The sequence below is a fragment of the Patiria miniata genome, unplaced genomic scaffold (assembly GCF_015706575.1).
Source record: "Patiria miniata isolate m_02_andy unplaced genomic scaffold, ASM1570657v1 HiC_scaffold_26, whole genome shotgun sequence".
NCBI lineage: Eukaryota > Metazoa > Echinodermata > Asteroidea > Valvatida > Asterinidae > Patiria > Patiria miniata.
In genome coordinates this window covers 6,370,736-6,397,321 of record NW_024037065.1, presented here as the reverse complement: position 1 = coordinate 6,397,321, position 26,586 = coordinate 6,370,736, and the positions used below count along the sequence as shown (strand labels likewise).

Below are 26,586 nucleotides of genomic sequence, written 5' to 3'. Positions count from 1 at the left end.
TCAGGACATACCATGCTTTTTGAAATTGTGACATTATTTTAATACATTAATTAAGAGTATTTAAAGATATTCGCCAAATGCATGCAACGCTGTATTATAACATTCAACGAATGACGCATTTAGCGAATTTCTGCCATTTGCAAAAATTGATGTTTTTATTTACTTGAAACTTAAGAAATGACATCATCGAGAAATACAATGGCGGTGTTGATTTGGGGGTATAGGCCCTTAACCTTACAGAGCGCCCTCATTGAATGTTTCCTGGAGACACCTTTGATCGCCCCAAAAATTGACGAAAAAGTACTTCCACAAGCGAACAAACATGACCAACAATCATGGGCGTTGCGAGGGGGGGGGGGTGAAAGGTTGCCCCCCCCCCCCCCGGAAAAGCAAAAAAAAAAGAAGAAGAAGAAGAAAAAGAAAAGAAAAACAAGAAAAAAACAGAGGCGTGAAGTCATAGTATTTGATAGAATTTTTTGGGGAAAAATATGTTTTGCCCCCCTCTAGAAAAAATCCTGGCGACGCCCATGCCAACAATCAAAATGCGTGTAGCACCAAATGCAAAGATAAAAACACCATCTGAACAACACACGCACGTTATATGATGACATCTGTGAGGTCTTGGTCACAATCAGAAAAAGCCTTTTATAATAATTATCGTCTTTACTGGAATGAACAGTTTGCTAAATCCTCAGTCAATGAAAGAAATGGAATCGTTACAGCACCCTACCTGCTTTCACAAACTTAGGATTTCGTGAAACAGGACGTCCCGGTTTTCATAAAAAAATTGATGATAAAAGTATGTGGATTACAAATATTCCTGGGCTTGACACCAGGGTAAGATTTTGCAATCATGGCTTTTACACAGCTCTATAAGCCACGGCCATTCTCATATCATTTCATGTAGGAATCGCCATATATGTAAAAACGGACATCTGTGTAATAATTTAATTCATATCATTTCAGGTAGGCCTACAGGAATCATTTGGTAGAAATTTTCAGCCCTATATGATGTGAGTCAAACCTCAGTATTTTGTACGTTTGCAGATGCGAATCCAGCTTTGGCTCAAGGGGAGGGGTTAGTTGTCGGGGAGGTAGGCGTATTAAACAGGTCATGATGTGCTACTTTTGCTCATGACCTTTTCTTACCGGGGAAGACTGCCTTAACACCCCCCCCTCCCGTATCCACTACTGCTTTTGTGTGTTTTTTAACTTTGTTCATATTGGTTAGTTCAAGTTGATTCCTTTTCGCTGCTTTTGCCTTTGGTTTAGTCGCGCAACAAACTGTGAAGAAAGTGTAAAGGAAAGGATTGAGGGACGAGTTGATTGGAAGACCTAGAACCACAACCCATGCATACACTTCGGTGGATAGACTAACTGTTCCCGTCTGAGACAGAATCCCCAGGATGATTACTGGCATCCAACAGCAGAAATCCGTCATCACGATCAGCGCCATCTTGGCTGCCATTTTGACTTCACGCTCCCGATGGGCATTCGTTCGGACGGCACTGGCCGTCCGCTTGACACTGATGAAGATGGCGACGTAGCAACACAGGACAAGGAGAAACGAAACCAGATTGACGCCAAGGAAGAGAATGATTGACAGGATCCAAGATGGTTTCTCACCCGTGGTTTGTGAAATGTCCATGCCCAAATCCCACCCCCATCCATCAGTGTACTTCTTACCAAATGTGGTCACACCAGATGCCTTAGTGGTGAGAGGAAGGCCGATACAAACATCCGAAAGTCCATATACATCAGAACCGGACCCAAATGAAAGTGTCGGCACGATACTCAGACAAAGTGCCAGAAACCATAAGACAACAATAATGACTGTTGTTGATTTCGTTCCCAGAGAGAAGTTTTTCCACGGAAAGACAATGCCTAGGAAGCAGTCCACGCTGATGAGTGTCACAAAAAACACCGAAGCCTCGCTGGACAGAACGGACAAGACTCCAGCAAGTTTACACATTATGCTGGAGCGCCATTTAGGGGCCACGAGAAAGTAGTCATCGCCAAATGAAAGATCTGCACCAGCTATGATTAACATGTACACACCCATCATGAAGTCTGCCATGGCCAGATTTCCTACCATTATGGAGAGCGTTTTCTTACCCCCTCCGACCCCTTTCTGCGTAAGCCTCCAAATCAGGAAACACAAATTACCAATAAGCGCGCTTAGTCCCAATGCCCACAACATCGCTCGTAGGATGCTATTTGGCATAAGGCTGTCGCACAGATTCAAATCTGGTCTACGCTTTACAGTTGAACAATTTTGCTCGATAGAAAAGTGATGCAACTTGGATAGGGCACAGCAAACACGGTACTCATCAACGTGTCTGAAAATTAAACAAACGGTTAAAGAACATTATATACAGTACATTAACACATGTCTTGTTAGAACGGCACATAGTATTCGATGCTGCCTCTAATGAACTGGCATGAACTTGGGTACGGACCCCCCCCCCCCAAAAAAAATCACTTTCCCAGGCAGCGTCATCCGCGTTTGAGAAAATTATATTGCAATCGATTTTACTTTACGAGCAACTCAATGACTTACGCTCGTAGCAAGGCTGGTAACCCATCAGCGGCGACCTTACCAAGCTTAGTCAACGTGCCTGATACATTACGCATGACACTGAAAAAGATCAGATGTCGAACATGGTATTGACACTTCACCAAAATAGGCCTACCCGAAATCCATATTTGAAGCAACCAGCTTACTGCTCTCTTCCTTTCAAACATGTCATTTGTCTATAAACGATCAATCCGTCGAAGCAAATATGGTCCGAAGATGGACAGTTTAGATTAAACAGTTAAGATTTAACAAGAAAAAAAATTGTCTAGATCTGTACATTAAGAATTAAAAATAGAGAATCCCCCATTCAGCGGAAAAAGCATATCTCAAGAAACATGTAATATTTAACAGCCTATATCTAGAACGACAAGGCCGATTGGGTTGAAACTTTGTATATACATAATCCGGGATTAGTAATATACCAAAATTGAAATGACTTAATGACGACGGTATCGTTTTCTTCAATAGTTTTTATCTTATCTGCATATCTCAAGAACCACCAAACAAGCCACACAATTATTTGTGTATTGGGTACGTTACGTTATAGATAATTCTATATATATGCACGAAATTTCGAAGAAATGTTTGACATCATCATGAAGTCATCAAAATGGATTTTGTTTTATATGCATATAAAAAAATAGTCGATCGTTATGAAACTTCGTGGGTAAGTAGATAATGACAATGGAATTTAAACCCTGAAGTGACATCATGATGACGTCATCAACTGATTTATATTACCCTTATATAAAGTTGGTTAAAGAAGGTTTTAAAGAAATTATGGCCACGGGTCATGTTTAATCATCTTAAATGGGCATGTTATATATCTAGCGATCTATACAAGGCTAACTGGGTTGAAAACTTGTAAATACATAGTCAGGTATTTGGGAACAATATCAAACTTACAGGGTTTCGAGACTGAAGAGTCCACCAAACGCACCCTCTGGGATCGACACGAGCGGAAGATTTATCAGACGACTGTCAAATCAAATGGAGAATATAGCAAAGTTGAAATGCACTGCAAAATATTTTATGAATGAGACACTACGGTCTGAAATCCACTAAAATTGTCTGTTTTTGATTGTTTCCGTATGCTATTTCAAAGGTATGGATGAAGGAAAATCTACCTAATGTTGCACTCTTCCTGACAAAAAAAAGTCTGGGTGGACATTTTGTGGCATATGCATTACGTATTTCCACACATGTCCATGCAATGCACGGTACACATTGTGTGTGACACATTATACACACAGCCCCAATATACACATGTTGTTTCTTGCACGTCCGCAAAATGCGATGCAGGGGTGGAAAAATCTGCTGCAGGATTCACGACTAGCAACCAACAGCTCGATTTTTGAATAATATTTTGACCCCCAAAATTCGTTCTCGAAAGAATAATACAAGAACGCCCAGTTTATTAAGGATGGTTGTGTGGGCATTTGTATCCTATACTTTTAAATGCTCTTTCCAGTTACATTGTAATTTAATGTCGTTTTAAACGCGTTCTGTAACCCAATTGGGTGCTTTCCAGGACGTAATGTCCTATTAACGTCTTTGCGAGAGTGAGATTGGTTTCTATTTAGATAGTTTGAAAATCCAAATGTAGCTTGCGGGATATATACTCTTTAACACCAACAAAATACGAAGCATTTCAAACTTACAGGGTTCGGAGATTGGAAAGTCCTCTAAATGTATTGGCGGAAATCGACACGAGTGGTAGATTTACCAGATAACTGTCGAATCAAATGGAGAATATACGAAGCAGAAACACACAACATTTTTTAAAAGGATCCATGAAATAACAATTTTTGGCAGTAACATATTTTGTGCAACTTTCTGCCTCTTTAAAATGTATAAAACTATTTGACATTCTCTCCTTTTTTGGGGTCTATTTATTCAGTGCTCTTCTTTAAACATTTACAAGTCTTCATGCTTTTCCTGGCAACTGAGGGCGCTGTTGCTGTGATGTCATTTCAGGAAGACGCTTTTCAGTTTAGGGGTTTCTGTTTCAAATTGTGAACCCAAAAATGTGCGCATGGAAAACTTCTGTGAGAAAAGTTTGCTCATTGACTTACTGCCATGTGCTGACACAACAATGAATCATCAAAGAAAAGAACATTTGCATTAACAAAATGTTTAAATGCCGGCAAATTGGTGCTGAAATAACTGTAACTTTGAGGTTTCTTGAGGACATTAAGGACATTTGCATTAGCGTAAAAACCAAAAAGGCAACAAAATATTCCTGCAAAAGGACTAAAAATATAAAGGAAAATAAGGTTGAATATCTAATAGGTAAACTGCCTGTATTTTTCTATTTTCATTTTCATTTAAATATTAGACAGACTTAGATTAATTAATTACTCCCATCGAGGGGTATTAAACGTGCCGTCCACGAAGAGAGTCGTTAAGTTAAAATTGTTAAATAAATTAAATGTTGAATAAGGATATTAGAAATAGCATGCAATGCAAAAATAATAATAAATGCATGCAAAAGAATACTTGAATGAGTCACAACAGTGCTGGCTATAAACACAACATGTGGAAAGAAACACAATGGGAGACATACAAGTATATATTAAATGATTATTAAAACCAACATCGTTTGGACATTGAAATGATATTGCTCTTCATTCAGACATAAAAGATCTTATTAGTGAGACAAAATGACTATATAGCAATTGGGTGTGAAGTGAACGAGGGACTCTCACAAAATTCTACCAAACAGCGAGCTCATACATGGACAAATACATTTCTCGACACCTTGTGCCGCATTTTGGGGGTCTTGTTTGCAGTTCGAATCAGACGAATGTTATAAAGCCATGTTACTGTAACTATCATCAAGCCGAAGTTGCGACAGAATTTGTGCGCACACTTAACAGCGATTTACGAAAGTGTATTTCTATTAAACTCACAGAACTATATATGACAATAAGTTTATTGCCTGAGAAAAGCAAATAAAAAAAAATAAGAAACCTAATTACCTTTTGATTAAGAACTTTGGGATTAACCAGCTACTTTAAGGAATGCTGCTCACACTCCAAAGAAGTGGTTAAAGGTAACTATTGACATTCAGATTCATGCAGATTGATGCCAAAGCTTTTAAGATGAAAATAGGGCCTGCACTGCAACAACGAAACAAGAAGCGTATCAAACTTACAGTGTGTAGAGAGAGGGCAGTTCGCTAAATGCACCGTTGGGAATCGACTCCAGAGGAAAAGTGTTAATCTGACTGTCAGGTCGAGAAAAGAATAAACGGAGAACAAATAATGAAATAATATATACATGTATGGGCTGGCCCGTTGCCCCCAATAGGCAACACCTAGACATTGGGACAATGTGACCCCAACTTTGTACTTGATGATCAATAGGGTGGTTTTATCATAAACTAAAGGGGAAGTAAGCCAATTCCCAATACGTACCCCCAGCATGCTCATGCATCACGAAGTTACTTAGTTTGTGATAAAAACCGAAATTATGGTCGTTTAGGTCATAACTTGTTCGTTGTTTGCTTTTAAGGGACACCCTGTTCATCAAAATATTTCTAATTTCATTCCAAAGATATCACATTGCAAACATTACACATGTAATTGTAATATTATTGCGTTTGAAACACACATTGTGGTGGAAGTAACAGTTATTACGATCTGTTACATGTATACAATTTAAAAAAAAAATCAATATTGTAAGTTCCCGATTGAAGATTGCTCATATTGGAGAAGAAAATAACGTTTCTGCCATACGCAATTCACATTCCTAGCATGTTCAGACTTCTTCAAGGGTATGGTTGTATTTAATAGCAGACTGAATGAAAAGAACAGGCTCCAATTTATGTTGCACGTTAAGAATTTCCGAAAAAGGTGGGGACAGGAAAGATACTAGACCAGTGAGAGAAATCTGTCAAACTGGGGTCCAGTTTTAAAAGTAAATAAGTCTGAAAATGGTCAGCGAAACAGCTGATTGATATTACTTTAATCTCACAAATGTCCATTATATCACGTCTGTGCGTATTTATTACGTTATTTAGCTATTTTTGTACAATCCAAAAAGAAATGACCGAAACAAAATACCATATATGATTTTAAAATTTTACAAAAGGGTTCAAAGAAACTTTGTGAGAAGCAGATTGGTTGATATTTAGACAGTTAAGCATCAAATACAGCTTGCAGGAAACACAAACAAGATATGAGCTGTATAAAACGTACAGCAATTTGAGGTTGGAGAGTCCTCGAAATGCACCAGCGGAAATCGACACGACCGGGAAATTCCTCATGAAACTGTTGAATCAAATGGAAAATATAACAAAGCTGAAATACACAACAAAATCTTCAAACTTAGATTGGTGTGAATAATATATATATACTACATGTTTTGTGTTCAAGTATACTTTTTCTGTCAAATTATTGTAATCTCTATTCGGTTAAACTGTCTGTAGGGTGTAATGCACCTGATTATTTTACAGTGCTTTCACCTGATTATTCGCTTACGTAATTGCGGAACCAGTAAATGCGCTTCCTAATCCGAATTCACTGTATCCCTTGGAATTTGATTATATAACCCAGCCGTATTAATTCTGTATAAAACCCATGGTTTTGCCCCACGCTGGTTGTCTGTGTTCCAGAGGCGTGTGGTCACCATAGCTCCCTGCAGACTGCAGTTTGTGTATTTATGGATTCGGTCTTGTTCTGTTTAATTAATAAATTATTTGAGTACGGAAAAAGTCTGTGTTCACCGTCTTTAATTTACCGAGTCCTTCATAGTTAAATTGTCAACTTGAATCCCGGATGGCCGATTGAAGTTCGTCCATCACACATGGTGGAAGATCCGACTCTACACAGCATGGCGTGACCACACGCGGACACAGACCCGCTGGTCTGTATGGTACGTAACTATACAATGTAAATATTTTGTTTTTATTTTGACCAGTGTATTTTGTTTGTAAATATGAGTGCAAATTTGACGACACATATTCAGGAACAGAAGATCTCGACCTTTTTCTCAATAGATTCGAGACATACGCTAAATTGCGAGATTTTGCTAGCGACAAAAAGGCTTTGGCTTTGGGCCTTCGATTAAAGGTCCAGCCGCTGTTTGTTATGCTGGTTTGTCAGACAGTGATAAAAATGACTTTTTTTAAAGTGGTCACTACCCTCAAACAAGTATTTGAAGGGGATAGCGCTAGATGGGTCCGCGAAGCAAAACTCACTGACCGTTCACAAGGCGAATCTGAATCGATTGATTCTTATGTAACTGACATTCTTCGGTGGAGTCTTGAAATGTTCAGAAAATGAAATAGTAGGTAGACTAGTTCGGGGATTAAGACCCTCGCTTAGAGCATTTGTCATTTCTAAGCAACCTACGAGTATAGTAGAAGCTATTGATTTTGCTAGATTAGGTGAGAGTATTCATAAAATCTCAAATTCTACCACGGTGACAACTAGTGTTGTTAACATAAATACTGATGACCAACTTGTCAAAATTGAAGAAAGTATCAATAAGATACAGTGTCAATTAAATCACATCGAAGAAAAAGTGAAGTCGGTCCAAAAGTATCCCAAGGGCCCTGGTCAGTCAAATTACAGAAGGCCAAAACAGTCAAATGAACAACGTGTGCCATTTGCAAGGAATATGAAATTTAACGGTATCTGTCATAGATGTGGAAAATATGGTCACAGGAAGGCTGATTGCTTTTCAAAATTTCACATTGACGGCCATAGGATAAACTAATAGGCCATCTACATGCCAAAACAAAGGGGTCAAAAACAAAAATGTAGGTGGCAAGTCCTTGAAAACTGATGATCCCGTTGAAATTGACTTGACCAACACGAGTACTATTCTAATTTCTATTGGTACAAATACTGTAAATTGTTTGATAGATACTGGTGCAACAATTAATTTAATATCAAATCAGTATTTGAAAACAAATCAGTCATTGACAAAAGTTCCTATGTGTGACTCGAACATTGGTTCAGCAAAAGTAGCAGACGGAGGAAAACTTGTAATTATGGGTTGTTCTGATGTTTCAATTGTTATTGCTGGAAGACAGTTCACTGTGCCATTTCATGTAGCCCAAGGACTAAGTTGTAGTGTAATGTTGGATGTGCAATTTTTGAACGCACAGAACGCAACCATTGATATTGGTAGATCAAAATTGAAAATCCATAGAAAGAATCAGTTGCGAGTTTGTAAACGGGTTAATATCCCAGCTCGATCACAAACAGTTTTCTTTGCCAAGGTTAAGAATACCATGCCTTCTGGTATTATTGGTCAATGTAACACTGGACGAAATGTCCAAAGTCTTGGTGTATTAATTGCTAACACAATTTCTGTGACTCGAAAGTCAGAATCATGTAGTAATGTGATTGTAATGGCAATGAATGCAACGGATAATCCAGTAACACTGTACCCTCGTACTAAAATTGGGACGTTCTGCATTGTTAATGCAAGTGACATTACTATAATTCATTTGTAGAATGTGAATCAGAGACTGAGAAATACCTATGAGTGCTATGGTTCCTCAGATGAAATTTTGAGCAAGGTAGACGTGGCAGAGTCTTTAAAACCATATCAGAAGGTGCACATTAACCTTATGACAACATTTTTTCTCATTATTTTGGCAATATTTGGTCAAAAATAGTATTTGTGCCATAACTTCTATGTTTTAAGTTCAAATCCCCCACGCCCCCGTTGCTACGCCGCTGACTATAAGGATATGCTAATGCTATCTTGAAACGATGTGACAAGAATCGATGCCCAAAGTGAATGCCAACAAATCGTGTACAAAATTTATTCGGGATTTTGGATAGAACAAAAAGAAGAGGGAAGAAGATAGAAAAAAATCAGAGCTAAAGCAAAGGCTTTTCCGCAATTTTGCAGTAAAACCAATGATAGGCCTCTCTCATGAAACAAAATGGCTATGTAGCTATAGCGTGTGAAGTGTACGAGGGACTCGTACAAGATGTACCGTAAGGGACCGTGACCATTCAGCCCTGGTATGAAAAGGCCCCCCCCCCGGTACCTCGTCCGGTCCAGTGCCAGTCCGGTCTTCAGCCCAGTCTCGTCCGGTGTCACATGAAAATCCGACTCCTATGAAAATCGGACCCCTTTTCCCTATTATTGGTTAATCCCTCTCACGTGACCGGTCACTTTCCTAATTACCATACTTACACATGCGCGTTATTACCAATGAGTCCGAATTTCATAGAAACGTTAATTCACGCTACACCGGTACATGGTCCTGTCTGACCAGAAATTTTGAAGTCAGTCAGGCGCATCAATTTATTACCCTTCAGAGAACGTCCAGATCAGAACAATAGCAGATTTACCGGATTAAAGATAAAATCCTTCCAAACGCCCTTTTAATTTACGGTCCCATTGTGAGCGAAACCGCAAGGCAGGGGTTTTGATCTGTGCCGACGAAAGTGTTCTATTGTTTCGCGCTGAGAGATGAAAACCACAAGCAGGTTTCTTCTGGGATATATTACATGTGTCAATACTTGCAAACAAAAGACCCCAGGATAGAGGAGTTCCCGATTAGCAACCGGACCAGCTCCTGGGCTGGTAGCTGGGACGGTACGAAAGGACTTCTAGGGAGGGGACGAGCTTACCGGGGGGCCCTTTTCATACCGGGGCTGAATGGTCACGGTCCCTAATTACAAGCTTATACTTGGCCGAATACATAACTTGTCTTGTTTCATCAAGCTGGAGTTTGTTAAACGATATAATTGTGTGCTTATTTGAAAACGGATCACTCCAAAGACAGCTATCTTTAATAATCACATGTATTTGTATCAAACCCATAAAATTGTGACAAAAAGTTTTAGTATTTGTTAAATCAAAGTAAAAACCTGATTCCCTCATCATTGAAGTCTTATTGAAGGCATTAACAAGTTACTTTAAGGACTGTTAGTCTAACTCAAAAGAAATTGGTTCACGGTAATTTTGAAGAGAGTCAGATTGTTGCCAAAGCTTATGACGCAAATAAAGCTTGCACTGTCTGCTGTGAACTAAAAAACAAACTGGCAGGAGCCGTATCAAACTTACAGCCTGTTGAGTTTGGGCAGCCTGCTAAATGTACCGGCAGGAATCGACTCTAGAGGAAGATCGTACATCCGACTGTCAAGTAAAGAAGATACCGGGTTGAAATTTATGGGTGTTTCTTCCCCCCCCCTCCCTCAAAAATACACAAACACTGGGAAAATGTGACCGAATAGGTACCTTTTGACAATTGTTATGGTTTTATGATTAAAGCTAGTTTCTAATGATATCCTGGATGCATTCCTCTGGTTATGTGTAACTATAACTGGTGATGTTTATGATAACACCATAACAATAGCCATGAAGTTCATATCTTGTTCATTGTTCGTGTTTTACCTTTTGGGGGGCACACCCGGTTCACCAAATTATTTCTAAGTTACCTTCCAAAGACATCACATTTTAAACACATACTTTTATTTTGGAACCCACGTTGTGGTGGAAGGTACACGTTATACGATCTGGTTGTACGCCGATTGATATTACTTAAATATCACAAATGTCCAATACATAACTTGTTTGTATTTATCAGGTTGTTCAATTGTTTTGTACAAACCAAAAACAAAAGACCGAAAAATCCTCTTTTTTTATAAGTTATTAAAATGGTTATCGATGGCTTCAGTGGGAATGAGATTGGTTCTCATAAATTATAAATAGTTTAAGATCCTAATAGAGATTGAAGTATAATTAGCCGATAACATTAACAAGATACGAAGGATATCAAACTTACATGTAATGGAGATTGGAAAGCCCTGTGAATGTACCTGCGGAAATCGACACGAGCGGAAGATTCCACATATTACTGTTGAATCAAATGGAGAGTATAAACAAAGCTGAAATATACAACAAAATCTTTTAGACTTGTGTTAATAGTACTTTTATAGTATAATGTTCCATTCAAATTAGTGTAATCTCTATTCAGTTAAACTGCCTGTACGTAATATATGAACGTAAATTTCCCATTTCAGTTTCTTTTTAACATTGCATAGGCCTATAGATTGATTTTATTGCCATTGAGGCATATTAAATGTGTGGTCCACGAAGAGACTCGTTAAAGGGGCACTAGGTCCTAAAATCCCCGAAAATGTCATGTTTTGGATTGTTTACTTATCCTATTTCAAACATCTGGTTGAAAGGAAACCAACCTAATGTCTGACCGTTCCCGAGAAAAGACGAAAAAACCCGGTTGTTTACATCGGACACGACGGAGTACGAATACGTTTTTCCTGTCGTTTTCAGTCAATGTACGATCATGGATCCATGGCACGATATAGACGTTGTATGTGTCTATTATAACGCACGTATACAGCACCGTGCTCGCGAACAGCGGTGACCAATCCCCAATGCACAAGTGCGGTTTCTCACACTTCCGCAAAAGGCGATCACTTTACGGATGAAATCACAACTAGCACCCGAACAGCTCGACTTTTTTGGGTCGCAAAAGTGGACCCCAAAAGTCTTTCTCGAACGCATAATAAAGGAAAAACACAAAACGCCCAGTTTTTAAAGGGTTGTGGATGTTTTTATCCTACTTTAAAATATTGATTAACATCATTTCGTCAAGTTGAAAGCGCGTTTTGTAGCCCAATTGGGCTGTTCCAGGACGCAGTGTCCCTTAAAGGTTGATTCGTGAAAAGTCAACAGTTGAATACGAATTACAAATAACATGCACTACAAAGTCAATAATAACTACATGAACAAAGATTAATTGAATTACCGCAAAATGGAAGCACAGCAGCGCTCGCAATAAAGGCAAAAACAAAGTGTTGAAATAATTAATACCTGGTAATTAAAAACAAAATAGAAATGATGCGATCAAGCTACATGAGTCGTTTGTCCGGAATTTTCATTTGGAGATACAGGCCAAAATAGGACCACTTTATCACATCACTTCATCACCTTTCTTGGTGTTCCGACTTCCATCATTTTTTAACTAAAGATGGTACCAGCATGCGGTTTTCACAGCAGTAATGCTCAGATTGTGCTCTTTTGAAATCTATAATAAAACAAATTTGACCGGGGTCGACAAACGACTCATTTAGCTTGATCGAATTTGATCCGAAGTGTTTTGTTGCAGGTTTGCAGTATCTGCTGTGGCTCTAAAATCGTGTTGGGGACTAGCACATGGAAATTATATGAGTGAATACAGCCAATGACAAAACCCATCGGTCAGATAATTTGTGTGGTTCACATTAAATCGCTAAAACATGTTAACGAGCTAAAAGTCAGGTTACAAGCATATTCGTTACTGCAGCGGCTACTCATCAACAACGACAATAAAGTTTGTATAATATTGGATATTGGATAGAGCTTGAAGCGACCTCATGTTTTTTTTATATCCAATATAAACACGAAATAAACCGATAAATAAACAGATGATCTAAATAAACAGATGATCTAAAAAAAAGAAGAATGGGGAATCAACTTGAGACTTACATCACGGATATTGATGTAAAATCAAACATCATAGTTATAAACTTTATTCGCGAGACAAAATGGCTGTATATAGGGTGTGAAGTGTACTATCGCAGGTTCTACCTTAATAAACAAGCTTTTGCATGTATAAATAAATTTCTCATGCCACATTTTAGTGGATCTTGTTGCACGTTGAAGACGAATGATGTTTAAGCCAAAATCACTGTATCATCAAGCTGAAGTTAAGTTAGGCAATTGAATGTCAACGATTTGCAAACAAAAGAGAAGAACACTAAAAAGACATCAATTTCAATCACGTGTATTTCTGTTGAAAGACACAAGATTTGTCTGTTAAATACGAGAGTTTAAAAAATGTACCTGATTAACTCCGATTAAACAGCTACTTTAAGGAATGTTACTGTACGCTGTAAAATCACCTAGTCAAACTGTATAGGGTTAGTTGGTGCAAGTTGGACCGAGTTCTAGTCAAATTTAACTAGAGTGTTTTCAGAGTGTGAGCAGAGAAGAAAATTGTTAACGGTAATTTTGGAGAGAAGCAGATTGATGCCAAAGCTTATGATGCAAACAGACCTTGCACTCTCTGCTGTGACAACAAAAACAAACAGGAACCGTATCAAACTTACAGCCAGAAGAGATTGGGCAGCCCGCTAAATGTACCGTTGGGAATCGACTTCAGGGGAAGATCAACCATCCAACTGTCAAGTCAAGAAAGGAATATGGGGAGATGAGATGTCCCATTCCCCCACAACATTAACACCTAAACATTGAACTAATGCCGTGACCCAGGTATGAACAGGTATGACCATTATTATGATTTTACCACAGACGTGGGAGCAGCAGGTTAACTTCCAATTTGCTGGATACAATCCCCTGCATTGTCATGTATCACTACAGCAAAAATATTTCTAATTTACATAACAAAGACATACAATTGCAAACACAATTATTTCGTCTGAACCCACATTGCAGTTGAAGTAGCCGCGTAACTGTGGGTTACAGCCTGACCAAAAAATAATGCAAGCAGAAACGGGCTCTGTGTCCTTGGAATATTGAAAAATATTTCATGATATTCAGCCTTCAAATGCTGTTTGTGTTATCAATTTTGCTTTTGCCAAACCAGAGATATGGTCAGTTGAACACAAACACTCAAAAATCAATTTGTGTCAATATCCCAGGTTTAACATTATATAAGCATTATGAAACATTTTTCAATATTCCAAGGACACAGAGCCCGTTTCTGCTTGCAGCATTTTTTTGGGACAGGCTGTCCTAGGGGGCACCTGGGGTGAATCACTTTTTCAAGGGGGTAGGGCCACTGAAGATAATTGATTTTAAATGGGGGGGGGGGGTACCCGGGGCACGTTTCCCCCCCCCCCTCCCCACATCAACCCCTCCGCCGTTGTTACGCCACTTGGTAACAGTTATTTTGATATGATACTGGGCTATTGTTTTACAAAATAAATAGATTGTGTAACTTTCCGTTTGAAGTTATATCAGATTGTTCGGAAACATGTTTTTTTTTTCTGCAATACGCAATTAACATGGTCTGCGTGTTCAGACGTCGTTAATGCATGGTTGATCGTTAACAATAACAGAATGAAAGGAACAGGCTAGATGTATGTCGAACGTTTTGAAGAACGACTGACGAGGTGAAAGGAAATAGTGAAACAGTGATCTAGTTAGAATTTTAGAAATGTAAATCAGTCTTGAAAATCTTCAGCGAAACTGGAGATTGATATTACTTAAATATCACAAAATGTCCAATACATAACTTGTATATATTTTTCAGGTCATACAACTGTCTTTGTACAATCCGAAAAGTATTGACCGAAAACAAACCCTCTTTTGAAAATTATTCAAATGGTTAACGGAAGCTTGGGGAGATGAGATTTGTTCTTATATAAAAAGAGGGTGAGTCAAAACAAGTGAAACCCAAATGTCGGGACCATTGTTTTAGTAAAGTTTAGCATGTAGCACTTTCAAAAATCTAGGATATGAAAGCTCGATTCATAAGCTTTTTTTTTAGTACAAGGATCATTCAAATCACTCATGCTTTTAAAGTTACGGAATTTTAAACACAACCACCGTTTTAAAGTTCTATCCACGGATCACAAGAAGGTAATTGTTCTTTCAGCAAAACGAAAACAAATCACTTAGGGATGTGCGTGAATTGTTCGTTTTGCTGAAAGAACGCACAATTTTTGGTGATCCGTGGACAGAACTTTAAAACGGTGGTTGTGTTTAAAATTCCGTAACTTTAAAAGTACAAGAGTGATTTAAATGATTCTTGTACTGAAAGAAAGCTTATGAATTGGGCTTTCCTGTCCTAGATTAGAAAGTGTTACATGCAGAAATTTACTAAAACAATTGTCCCGACATTTGGGTTTCGCTTTTTTTTTTTTACTCATCTTGTATACAACAAGATACGAAGCATATCAAACGTACAGGTCTCCGAGATTGGAGAGTCCACGAAATGTACCTCTGGAAATCGACACCAGCGGAAGATTGCTGATATTACTGTTGAATTAAATGGAGAATATAGCAAAGCTGAATTAGACTTGTATTAATAATACTATTTATTAGTATAATTTTCCTTTCAAATTGTTTTAAGACTAATTTATGTCTACCATCAAGACATATTAGAATTTCGTCTTCAGTTGGAATGTAACATTTCAATCATACCGAGCATATTTTCTGAGAAACACAACGTTGAAAATGCCATGGGTTTTTTTTTGGGGGGGGGTGCATGAATTTCACTGCTCCGTTATAGCGTTTAAGCGCCTAAGTACGTAATCGGATTAGCTTTGCCAAACAACGGCCCTTTGTGGTTAGCAACCATATGGCTGTATTCATCAACAACTGCAATAAAATTTGTTTGATATTGGATATTTGGTAAAACCAAGAAACACGAAAAGAACAGATCTTGCAGATCTCGATAATCCACGAAACAAACTAGGTTGGATCAACAGGTGCGAGGCTAACATCATTAATATTGCTTTCACATCAAACATAATAATATGTCTTTCTCGTGAAAAGAAATTGATGTGTGCCTGCGTAGCAATATGGTGTGAAGTGTTCAAGGGCCTCTCACACGTTATACCACAATACATGGAGAAGTCCATTTCTCGCCACCTCATTCCACATTTTGGTGGGTCTTGTTGCAGTATGAAGAAGAATGGTGTAAAGTCAAAATCACTGTCTCATCTGAAGTAGGTTATGCGATATAATCTGAGCGCACACTAGCAGCGTTTTGCGAACAGTGATCTTAATCACATGAATTTGTATTAAACCCATGAAATTGAGATAATCAGTTGTATTGTCTGTTAAATCAAAGTTTAACAAAAAAGTACCTGATTATCTCCTGTTGGAGTTTCAGGGATTAAACCAGCTACTTTGAGAAATGTTCCTCTAACTCGAAAGAAAATGGTAAACGGTAAATTTGGAGAGATTCATGCCAAAGTTATGATGCAAATAGAGCTATTATGTGACAGCGAAAACAAACAGGAACAGTATCAAACTTACAGCATAAGGAGATTGATCAGCCCGCTAAATGTTCCGTCGGGTATCGACACCACAGAAAGATTTTCCAGCCGACTGTCAAGTAAAGTAAATAATACATCGGGTTAAAATGAATAGGGTGCCTCCTCAAAAAGGTAACCAACAAACATTGGGAAAATGAGACCGAAAAATGTACTTAATGGCCATCATTATGGTTTTATAATTAACTGGGGTCAGTGGGGCGTTGGGGGTGTTCTGGATGGATAGTACCTTTGGCGATGGGCAGCCGCCCCATGTTTATGGGGGCTCTAACCTCTGGTTCCGAAAGTTAACCTTAGTTCATGTATGGCTCCACGGAACTGCTTATGTACGACAGTGGCAACACCGCGGTATCCTGACCTTGGTCAGCTAAACTACATGAGCGAACCTGTGCGATGGACTCCTGCAGGTGAGGGACCTCTCCCCTCTAGTACATAAAGTCTGCATTCGGCGGATAACGTAGTCCACATGTCAGCTCGGCAGCAGGGCATGGCAGCTGCAATCACAGCGTGGTCACTTTCTTCATGCAAGTGTCTCCGGTATGTTGTAGCAGACCGTCAAGCGGAACTCGCTTCGGAGTCAACAGTTGTTGGTCATCAGGCGTAGTTAGTTAGCTATGCGTCCCGCTGGTTCAGATGGATGCAAGGTCCAGAGGGGAGGGTGTGACCTGGGCAAGCACTGGCTCTCAATAACTTTTGCCTCGGCGCCCCACAGTCATGATTGTAGGTCTAAATCAGAATAAGCGACTGGCAAATCGGGGGTCATCCTTTTTGGGCCCGGACTTTCGATGCCCGGCAAGGATCGCGTTCCAGGCAGGCGCGTTCGGGTCGACACCCTGCTACTACCTTTTTTGTTTTAGCTACCTTCTTTGTTTAAGCTTGTTGGAATGTTCTCTCCCTGGGTACTCATACAGTTCGCCAATCTCCTTCCCCAAGAAAGTCTGCGGTGGTCGACATTGAACCGTCGTCTGTGCTCTCAGTGAGACCTGGCTTACCGTCATTGGCTCGATTTGCGAGGCTAACTTCTCCTTTCTTTTGGAGCGGTTACCCAAACAACGCAATACCTATGCATGGAGTAGGCCTTGCAATCCAGAACTCTCTGCTCTCATGCATTCAACAACCTGTTTCCCACTCTCCCCGCCTCATGTTCATGCCGATTCGCTTCAGTAGCGGCCTAATTGTCACTGTCATATCTGTATACGCTCCAACGTGACGGTGATGGCTGATTCTGTGGAAAAGGACGAATTCTATCACCTGCTTTACAATACTTTGCGTAGCATACCACCTGGGGATAGCATTGTGCTTGCCGGAGACTTCAACGCACACATCGGACCTGATTTCAGTTCTTGGAGTGGTGTGATCGGTCCTCCTGGCCTGGGCAAATAAACGATAATGGGCGACGTCTCCTTGAGTGCTGTGCCGGCCATGACCCGTGTCTTACAAGCACATATTCTTCACAGAATCACCTCGCATCCAGGCTGGATGCATCCTCGCTCACACCGATGGCAGACTGTAACACTGACCACGCCCTTGTCCACTGCAAGCTCAGAATGCAACCCAAAAAGTTTCATCAAGCTCATCCGAAGCCAACCCCTGCAAATGATACCTCTGCTACTCGGGACATCTCCCGCGTCAAACAGGGGTCAAACAGGGTTGCGTGCTAGCTCCTATACCCTGTTTGGGATGTTCTTCTCGGCTCTCCTCCATCGTGCCTTTCCTGATCCCTCTGGCGTACTGCTCCAAACTCGCAGCTCAGGAAAGCTACTCAACATCTCTCGTCTCTGCACCAGGACTTCAGTCAGACGCGTCCTCATTCGTGAAAATATGTTGCTGCTATTGTCGCCCACAGTGAAACTCCAAGATCTTCAATTTCTGTGCATTCTCTTTGCCAAAGCTTTTTGGGATGCCAAACACTACTTGGGAGTCAACTGCCAGCAATCGTTCCCATTGGCACTCTGCTATATACAACGGTTGCTCTACCCGCAGAGCTATATTAAATTACTGACCGTGAGAGTCGTCGTCTCCATCGTCGTTCACGGTGGGACGGGCCATGATGATGTGGTCAGTATAAGTTAATTTACAATGATATCCTGGATGCACTCCTCTAGTCATGTATTACCGTAAGTTTCGTATATAGTTTATAACGTCATAATAATGGTCGTTTAGTTCATAACTTTTTCATATTATACATTTGTTCGTGGTTCACCATTTTGGGACACGTGTCCCACATCCTGTTAATCCAAATATTTCTAAGTTTACATTCTAAAGACATGAAATTGCAAAAACACAGTATTATTTCGTTTGAAACACACGTTGTGGTGAAAATAAAAATTATTGGTAAACCTCTGTCTTGAATACTGTATTTTCATTGGCATAGAACGATCACGTGTTAAGTTTATAAAAAGATATGGCACACTCCCTGTGGGATATCACGCACGTGATATCCCACAGGGAGTGTGCAATGACTTTGTACGTACGGTACATACGGCTGCGAAACGCTTATATCGAGCACGCGACATGCATGTGAGTTGACGTTTGATAGTCATGATTGTTGTGTTTACTACTGTTTGTTTTCGTGATTTTTACATCAAAATCCAATGAAGCCAAGACAGAAGGGCGCATAGCACCCTCGGCTTCGCCTCGGGTGCTATGCGCCCCTCGGCTATTCAAAACGTCATATCCCACATCACAGCGGTCAACAATTGTTAATTATGATCTGTTGCATGCATGAAAAATACATCCATATTGTAACTTTCCTTTCGAAGTTGCAATATATTGCTCAGAAGAAAATAATGTTTTTCTACAACACACAATTAACATTTTCTATGTGTTCATGCATCTTTAATGTGTTGGTCGTTAATTATAACAGAATGAAATAACAGACTCCAAACATTCACGCGTTGAAAAACGCCAAGAGTATATACGAATTGCAGAAAAAGTAGGGCGAAAAAATATGCCGTGCCGGTGGAAGGAAACTGTCAACCAGTGGTCCAGTTTGAAATGCGAATCGTTCTCAAAATATTCAGGGGAACAGCGGATTCATGTTCCTTAATATCACAAATGTCCAATGCGTATATTTTTATCAGGTTATTAAACTGTTTTCTACTACGCAAAAACAAATACCGAACTTTTTTCTTAATATATTATATAGTTAACGGTAGTTTTACGCGTGTGAGATTGGTTCCGATTTAGACAGTTTAAAGATCAAATACAGCTTGCAGGATTTACACTCTTTAACCCCAACAAGATAAGAAGCATAACAAACTTACAGGAATTTGAGCCCGGAAAGTCCTCTAAATGTGCCGGAGGAAATCGACGCGAGCGGAAAATCTTCCAGAGTACTGTCGAATCAAATGGAGAATATAACAAATCTAAGATACACAGCAAAGCCTTTAAATTTATATTGGTGTAAAAAGTACTATTTTTAGTACTAAAGAATAATTTTCCGTTCATTTTTTTTTTTTAAATTCTCTTCAGTTAAACTGCCTGTACGGTAGGGATGTAAATTTCCAATTTCATTTTTCGTTTAATCATCGGACAGATTAAAACTGATTTTTTACTCCCATTTATGCAATTAAATATGTGGACCATGAAGAGTGTCTTTAAGGTAATTCATGAAAAAAAACCCAATTTAATAAGAATTTTAGGGAAAAATATGCACTGCAAAGTCAATAATAAATACATGAATAGAGAACACGTGTGAAGAGTTAAATTGCCTCAAAATGAAAGCAAAACAGTACTTGCAATAAAGACAACAGGTAGAAGAAAAAAGTGATAAATAAAAATAATACTTGATAACTAAAAGCAAAATAGATAAGAAATTGGAAAGAGCTTTTTTCTACAATGTTTTGTTGCAGGTACGCAGTATCTGCTGTGGCTCTGAAATCGTGCGGAGGGACTACCACATGGAAAATAAGATGAATGACTACAGTCAATTAAAACAATTAACATATTCTGCTAATTCAAGGAAAAAATCCGATTTCCATCATTCCCCACTCCTCCAGACTGAAGTATTTTGGTATTAAGCAGCTACTTTAAGCAATGTCAGTCCAACTCGAAAAAAAAAATGATTTAACGGTTTCATATTTTGGAGAGCCAAATGGATGCCAAAGCGTATTGCATGCAGTCTGCTGTGACATCAAAAACAAACTAGCCTTGATCAATGCTCTCGTCGTTATTCGTCCCGTACGCGGTCAATCGTCGGCATATATCCTCACGCGCTATGCACATGCATGTAAAAATACAGCGCGAACAGCGACCTCACGCGGCCAATATTTTTATGCAAATCAGGTGAAGACGAAGTCGAGCCTTGGTTCAATCGTCGGCAAAAGCTTATGTTTTTCTTTACTTTGCGCTAGATTTCCAGCGCACGACCTCGTATGCGAATACAGATAAGTATAGGCGGGGCTAATATGTGGAGTGTCCAATCACACCTTGGTACATCCGGACGTCATCAAATTATTTGCAGCTATTCCACCTTTTGCGGACGTGACATGAACCACATTTTTGTACATTGGTGCCGTGTGCAGAGACACACAATGTGTACGTGTATGGATTATGTACGGTGCCACGTTTCACTATGCAAGTTTCCACGCAACGATCGACCAATAAGAAAACGACATTTAAGGCCAGCTAAGGCTATTAACATAATGAGCACCACCCCCAAAACCTCACATGGACGATTGAACCAAGGCTCGACTTCGTCTTCAACTGATTTGCATAAAAATAGTGGCCGCGTGAGGTCGCTGTTCGCGCTGTATTTTTACATGCATGTGCATAGCGCGTGAGGATATATGCCGACGATTGACCGCGTACGGGACGAATAACGAGGAGAGCATTGACCAAGGCTAAAAACAAACAGGAACTTACAGCACCTCTAACCTCCTGGGCGTCCTGGAAAACAAAATGGGATCAAACAGGGTAACACAAAAACAAAAGAAAGTAACACACAACACTAAAATTGGACAGAGAAATGCACTTAATGACCATTATTAAGGTTTTAAAATTAACGTGAGACAGTATAATTTTTTTTCCAATGATATTCTCGGTGCATTCCTTTGGTCATGTGTACTAAGTTTCGTAGTTTATGATAAAACCATAATAATGGTCATTCAAATTGTACATTTTGTTTGTGGTTTGCATTTTTGAAGACACGTAAATCCAGTAGTAGGGAAGGTGGGGGCACGTACCGGATCAAAATGGAAAATCTGTGGCAAGCCTGGACACCTCGCTCTCGTTTCTAAAAATATAGGGGAAATCCCCCGCGGCAAAACTTTTAGAAATCTGACGTCAGGTACCGGATCAAAATGGAAAAAATCTGTGCCAAGTCAGGCCCTGTCGCTCTGGTGTTAAAAAATAAATCCGACGTCGCTAAAATGATGTGATGTCACCACCACGTGACTTTGACACGCCGCTCTCGGTTCTAGAAATAGTTGGGGAAAAATATAGGGGAAATTCCCCGCGGCAAATTTTTAGAAATCTGACGTCAGGTATGGGAGCAAAATGGAAAAATGTGTGCCAAGTCAGGCCCTGTCGCTCTGGTGTTAAAAAATAAATCTGACGTCGCTAAAATGATGTGATGTCACCACCACGTGACCTTGAAAAATTTGGCGTAAACAACGTGACCTTGAAACGTGTTGAGGCACGATAGAAATTTGGCGTAAACAACGTGACCTTGAACCTCGCGTAAACAACGTGACCTTGAAACTCGGGATAAAAAAAGAGGGAACTTCCACTACAGTCAAGCTCTCATCGATTATGAAATAATTGATCGCCCTCCAAAAAAAATGAGAAAAAAAATATTATATTTTCTATAATAAAATGGAGAGTAATATGTTCAGACCGACCATCAAAGGATATTCTAAATGGAAAAAAGCCACGCTGCGTGATTACGTGCAGCGGTATAATATACCGCACAATGAAAATGTTTCTCTTACTCGTTAAGTCTACATCGAGGGGATAAATAATTATAAAGGTCAATTTAAAAACACTACATGAGCTCAAACAGATTGTAGACGAACAAAATCTAAAATACGTACCGACGGGTTATAAAGGACGGTTTTTGAAAAAAGATTTAAACTCGGCGATTAAAACATACAGACAACCCGAAGACTTTACAGAGTCAGCTTTTAGAGAAACGAGAAGGTTTAACAATTACTACAGAAACTGGGAATTAAACCCCAGACTTTATAACCACGATTTAATCAAAGTTTTTTTATTCGAACAAGGAACAAATAGTCAATAAAATCAAGTCTGAATTGAGAGAGCTCAGAGGTTTAAAAGTAGAGCTTGTACTAAAAATAAGGTATCGAAAAATCAAACCGAACGATATCATCGAAACGATCGAAGCTATTCATTATATCAAGCCGAAAGCCGTTTTAAATCAAAGTCAAGTAAAACAGGTTTTAAAAGAAGAGATCGAAGAGCTATTCAAAATGATGAAAGGTATACGAATCAAGGATCGGGTTGGGTAGTCGATACAATACTCGCGTTATACATCAACATCAACAGATATAATCCAGCGAGAGGTAGTTCTTACATAAACCTCCCCGAACATCTTAAAATTAAACAGGCGATGATCAACGTACAAAACAAAGACGACGAGTGTTTGAGATGGTGTTTGAGATCTGCCTTGGTGTTATAAACGGACAAAGTAAAAAATCAAATAAGAAATAATCCTAAATATAAAATCAACGAAAGCAGACCGTCGATTTACATCAAAGACGACGGACTCAAATTTAAAGGCGTTGACTTTCCGACACCGGTCGATCAGATACCCAAGATAAAAAGACAAAATAATTTATCGATAAACGTATACGGTTATGAGGGTGAGATATATCCATTATACGTGTCTAAATACTACGGGACACGAGAGATTGATCTGCTTTTGATTTCTAAAGGTGACAAGCATCACTTTTGTGGGATAAAATATTTTACGAGGTTGATGTACGACGTTACGAAACATAAATGTAAGAAATATTTTTGTCGAAGATGTCTATGTCATTTTACCAATCAAAACAAATTAGACAGACATATCGCCGATTGTAAGGGTATAGATGCACATCCATCAAAGATTGTATTTCCGACAGGTAAACCAAAATACATAGACGGGCAACCAGGCGAAAGAGACGTACCGATATTAGAATTTAAAAACTATAGGCACAAACAAAAAGCACCATTTGTCATTTATGCTGACTTTGAATCCATACTACAAACAACAACAACACCCACACAGGCACTAACATCTAAACCTACTCACTCAGACAAAGAGACAAACACAAAAAAGATTAACGTTCACAAAGCAAGCGGTTATTCGCTAGTTGTCGTCCGATGCGACGGTAAAAATGTGTATCAAGAGACTTATAGAGGCAAAGACGCTTCAACTAGATTTATAACAACGTTGTTACAAAGCGATATTAATTGTCTATTTGAAAAAACCCAACCCATGAAATTTAACGAGCGAGCTAAAAACATCACGATAAAACAAACGCGTGTTGGTTTTGTGAAAAACCAATTTATCCCAATTACTCGAGCAACTGTCAGTGCCAGAAACCCAGAGAACCCAAGACGATAAAACAAATGAAAGAATATCAGTACAAAAATAGTAAGGAATTTATCGAGTCTAAATGTCTCGACTGCAGAAAGAGCATTCATAAAAAGGTGAGAGATCACTGCCACGTAACTGGTAAATATAGGGGTGCCGCACACGCTTATTGTAATCTCAAACTACAAATTAAACCCGGTTGTACACCGATACCGGTCTCTTTTCACAATTTACAAAATTACGACGCGCATTTAATCATACAGGGAATGACAGAATACGATAGCAAAAAAGAAATACAAGTGATCGCTAAAAATTCAGAAAAGTATATTTCGTTTTCGATAGGAAATCTACGATTCTTAGACTCGTTTAGTTTTATGGCATCATCGTTGGATAAATTAGTGAAAGCTTGTCCAAAAGAGTCGTTTCATCTACTCAAAAAGCATTTTAAACATCCTGACTCGTTATTACAAAAAGGAATTCATCCCTACGAATGTATGAACTCGTTTGATAAGTTTCAAGAGACCAGCCTACCACCCATCGACAAGTTTTACAGCAGTATAAAGACGAACATATATCGCAACAAGACTACGACAGAGCTCAACGCGTGTGGAACGAGTTTAATATACAAAATCTAGGAGAATATCACGACTTGTACGTGACTACCAATAAGTTATTACTTGCAGGCGTATTTGAAAACTTTAGAAGAACGTGCATAGAAAACTACGGGTTAGATCCAGCCAATTATTACACCGCACCCGGATTGTCCTGGGATGCTCTATTGAAACACTCGGAAGCTAAACTCGAACTGTTGCAAGACGTCGACAAACATTTATTTTTTGAAAAAGCAAAACGAGGAGGCATATCTAGCGTGGGTGGAATGAGACATCGCAAAGCCAATACTCAATATCTCGATGACTACGATTCAAACAAGCCCTCGAGTTATATCGCTTATCTGGATGCCAACAATCTGTACGGTTGGGCTATGAGTCAATATCTACCGTACAGCGATTTTAAATGGAGAAAGGATATTAACGCTTAAGAAAACGTCCAACACCGGCTACTTTTTCGAAGTAGATTTAGACTACCCGCACGATCTACACGCCAAGCATAACGATTATCCCCTAGCACCCGAAAATATGGTCGTACCCTAAGCTTGGATGTCTGGTTATCAAAATGAGTTATTGGATACCGAACCTAGTAGCGACGTACAAAAATTAACGTGTACGCTTAATCCTAAACAAAAATACGTGTTGCACTACGTCACGTTGCTACGTCTACCTCGATCTCGGTCATTCATTCAAGGTAAGGTCATTCAAGAAGCCGTTTGCGTAAGACCTAATATGTACTCGATTTTAGCAGATGACAACAACATCACTCTTTAAAAAGCCAAGGGGGTCACAAAATCGGTCACTTACAAACAATTAAAACACCGACACTACTACGACTGCATCTTTAAAAATAAATCTAAAACAGAAACGATGACTCAAAAACACATCCTTTACACCATGTCGCTAGATAAATTGTCGTTGAGTCCGTTGGATACCAAGAGGAACATTTTACCGGATGGAGTACACACGCTCGCTTATGGTCACCGTAATCTAGATATTAATTAGGCGGTAATTGCGTGTCCTCGGGTACGACTTGATTCTCTTGTCTCAAAAAACTCCTTTTTGGGCCGTCTTGCAGGTAATGCAGCGTGGGGCCCGTCGTGACTTTTTTTTACCGTTAATCATTTTAAATTGACTCGTTCTTTTTTCCACGTTGAAGATGTCTACGCTCCAAATGGGATCCGTGGCTCTTCTCGAAGTACCCCCCTCTTGCTCGCCCGGGTAATATAAATATCTAACCATAGCGTCTTGCGGTAATTGTTGCTCTTTTGTTTTAACGGGGTTAGCCGGCGATTGTCGGACCTGTTCTAGTTTAACTGCCTCTGACGGCGCTTTAGCTATTATTCTTGTCGTTTCATCGTTTATAGCCTTGATCACGCTGGGTAATCGCTCGACCCATTGCGTGTTTCTATTCTCGGGATTTAACATTTCTTGAGCGTACTGATGACCAAAAGTCTCTCAGCTAGCGTTCGATTAAATCTTTCTACGATACCCTGCGATCGGTGGTTTCCGGGTTCGCCTACGATAATCTCGACGTTTTTTGAGGTCATCCATTTTTTAAAAGCGCCTTGAAATTCTTTACCGGCGTCTACTCTCAACGTTTTAGGGTAACTCAAAGGCGATCTCGCGTAAATCTTGACCATAGCATCTTGGGTGGAATCAGCCGTCTTAGAAACCAAAGGTTCTGCTTCGTGGTATCGACTCGCAACGTCGACAACCGTCAAAGCGTATTTATAAGTCTTGCGTTTTACTTTATCCCAGGGAAGGTATAGCATATCCATTTGGTGAAAGTCGTTTGGTGTTTCAAACTCTCGCAAAGTACTCGTAGGCTGGGTACACACGCGGGACCCGGTA

General features: G+C 39.5%; 2 protein-coding genes across 3 annotated transcripts in view; both read right to left on the bottom strand.

The window, feature by feature from the left end:
• Window positions 1-419: 419 nt before the first annotated feature.
• LOC119733634 (G-protein coupled receptor GRL101-like) lies at window positions 420-6,114 on the bottom strand. Of its 2 annotated transcripts, XM_038207037.1 has the most exons (5): window positions 5,736-6,114; window positions 4,240-4,311; window positions 3,485-3,556; window positions 2,561-2,638; window positions 420-2,339 (listed from the first exon to the last, which is right to left on the bottom strand). In XM_038207037.1, exons 1-5 carry the CDS (start codon window positions 5,903-5,905, stop codon window positions 1,133-1,135), a joined length of 1,599 nt encoding a protein of 532 aa, XP_038062965.1. In that variant the 5' UTR covers window positions 5,906-6,114; the 3' UTR covers window positions 420-1,132. The 2 variants fall into 2 exon arrangements, with proteins under 2 accessions (XP_038062965.1, XP_038062966.1); XM_038207038.1 differs by lacking the exon at window positions 2,561-2,638.
• Window positions 6,115-6,598: 484 nt separating this feature from the next.
• LOC119733919 (leucine-rich repeat-containing protein 15-like) overlaps window positions 6,599-26,586 on the bottom strand; it is a 33,643-nt gene continuing 13,655 nt past the window's right edge. Inside the window, exons 4-12 of the mRNA XM_038207282.1 lie at window positions 21,451-21,474; window positions 19,851-19,922; window positions 16,568-16,639; window positions 15,491-15,562; window positions 13,669-13,740; window positions 11,340-11,411; window positions 10,619-10,690; window positions 6,781-6,852; window positions 6,599-6,602 (exon numbers count right to left, since the gene is read on the bottom strand). Coding sequence (XP_038063210.1) covers window positions 6,599-6,602; window positions 6,781-6,852; window positions 10,619-10,690; window positions 11,340-11,411; window positions 13,669-13,740; window positions 15,491-15,562; window positions 16,568-16,639; window positions 19,851-19,922; window positions 21,451-21,474 — 532 coding nt within the window. The remainder of the gene's footprint in view (window positions 6,603-6,780; window positions 6,853-10,618; window positions 10,691-11,339; window positions 11,412-13,668; window positions 13,741-15,490; window positions 15,563-16,567; window positions 16,640-19,850; window positions 19,923-21,450; window positions 21,475-26,586) is intronic.

Excerpts from the sequence above, each read along its gene's own strand:
- LOC119733634 (XM_038207037.1), bottom strand. The coding sequence starts at position 5,905 with ATGTCTAGGTGTTGCCTATTGGGGGCAACGGGCCAGCCCATACATGTA. Across the intron at positions 2,639-3,484 it reads CTCTTCAGTCTCGAAACCCT|TGTCATGCGTAATGTATCAG; the intron begins GTAAGTTTGATA and ends GATCTTTTTCAG. Across the intron at positions 2,340-2,560 it reads TTACCAGCCTTGCTACGAGC|ACACGTTGATGAGTACCGTG; the intron begins GTAAGTCATTGA and ends TTTAATTTTCAG.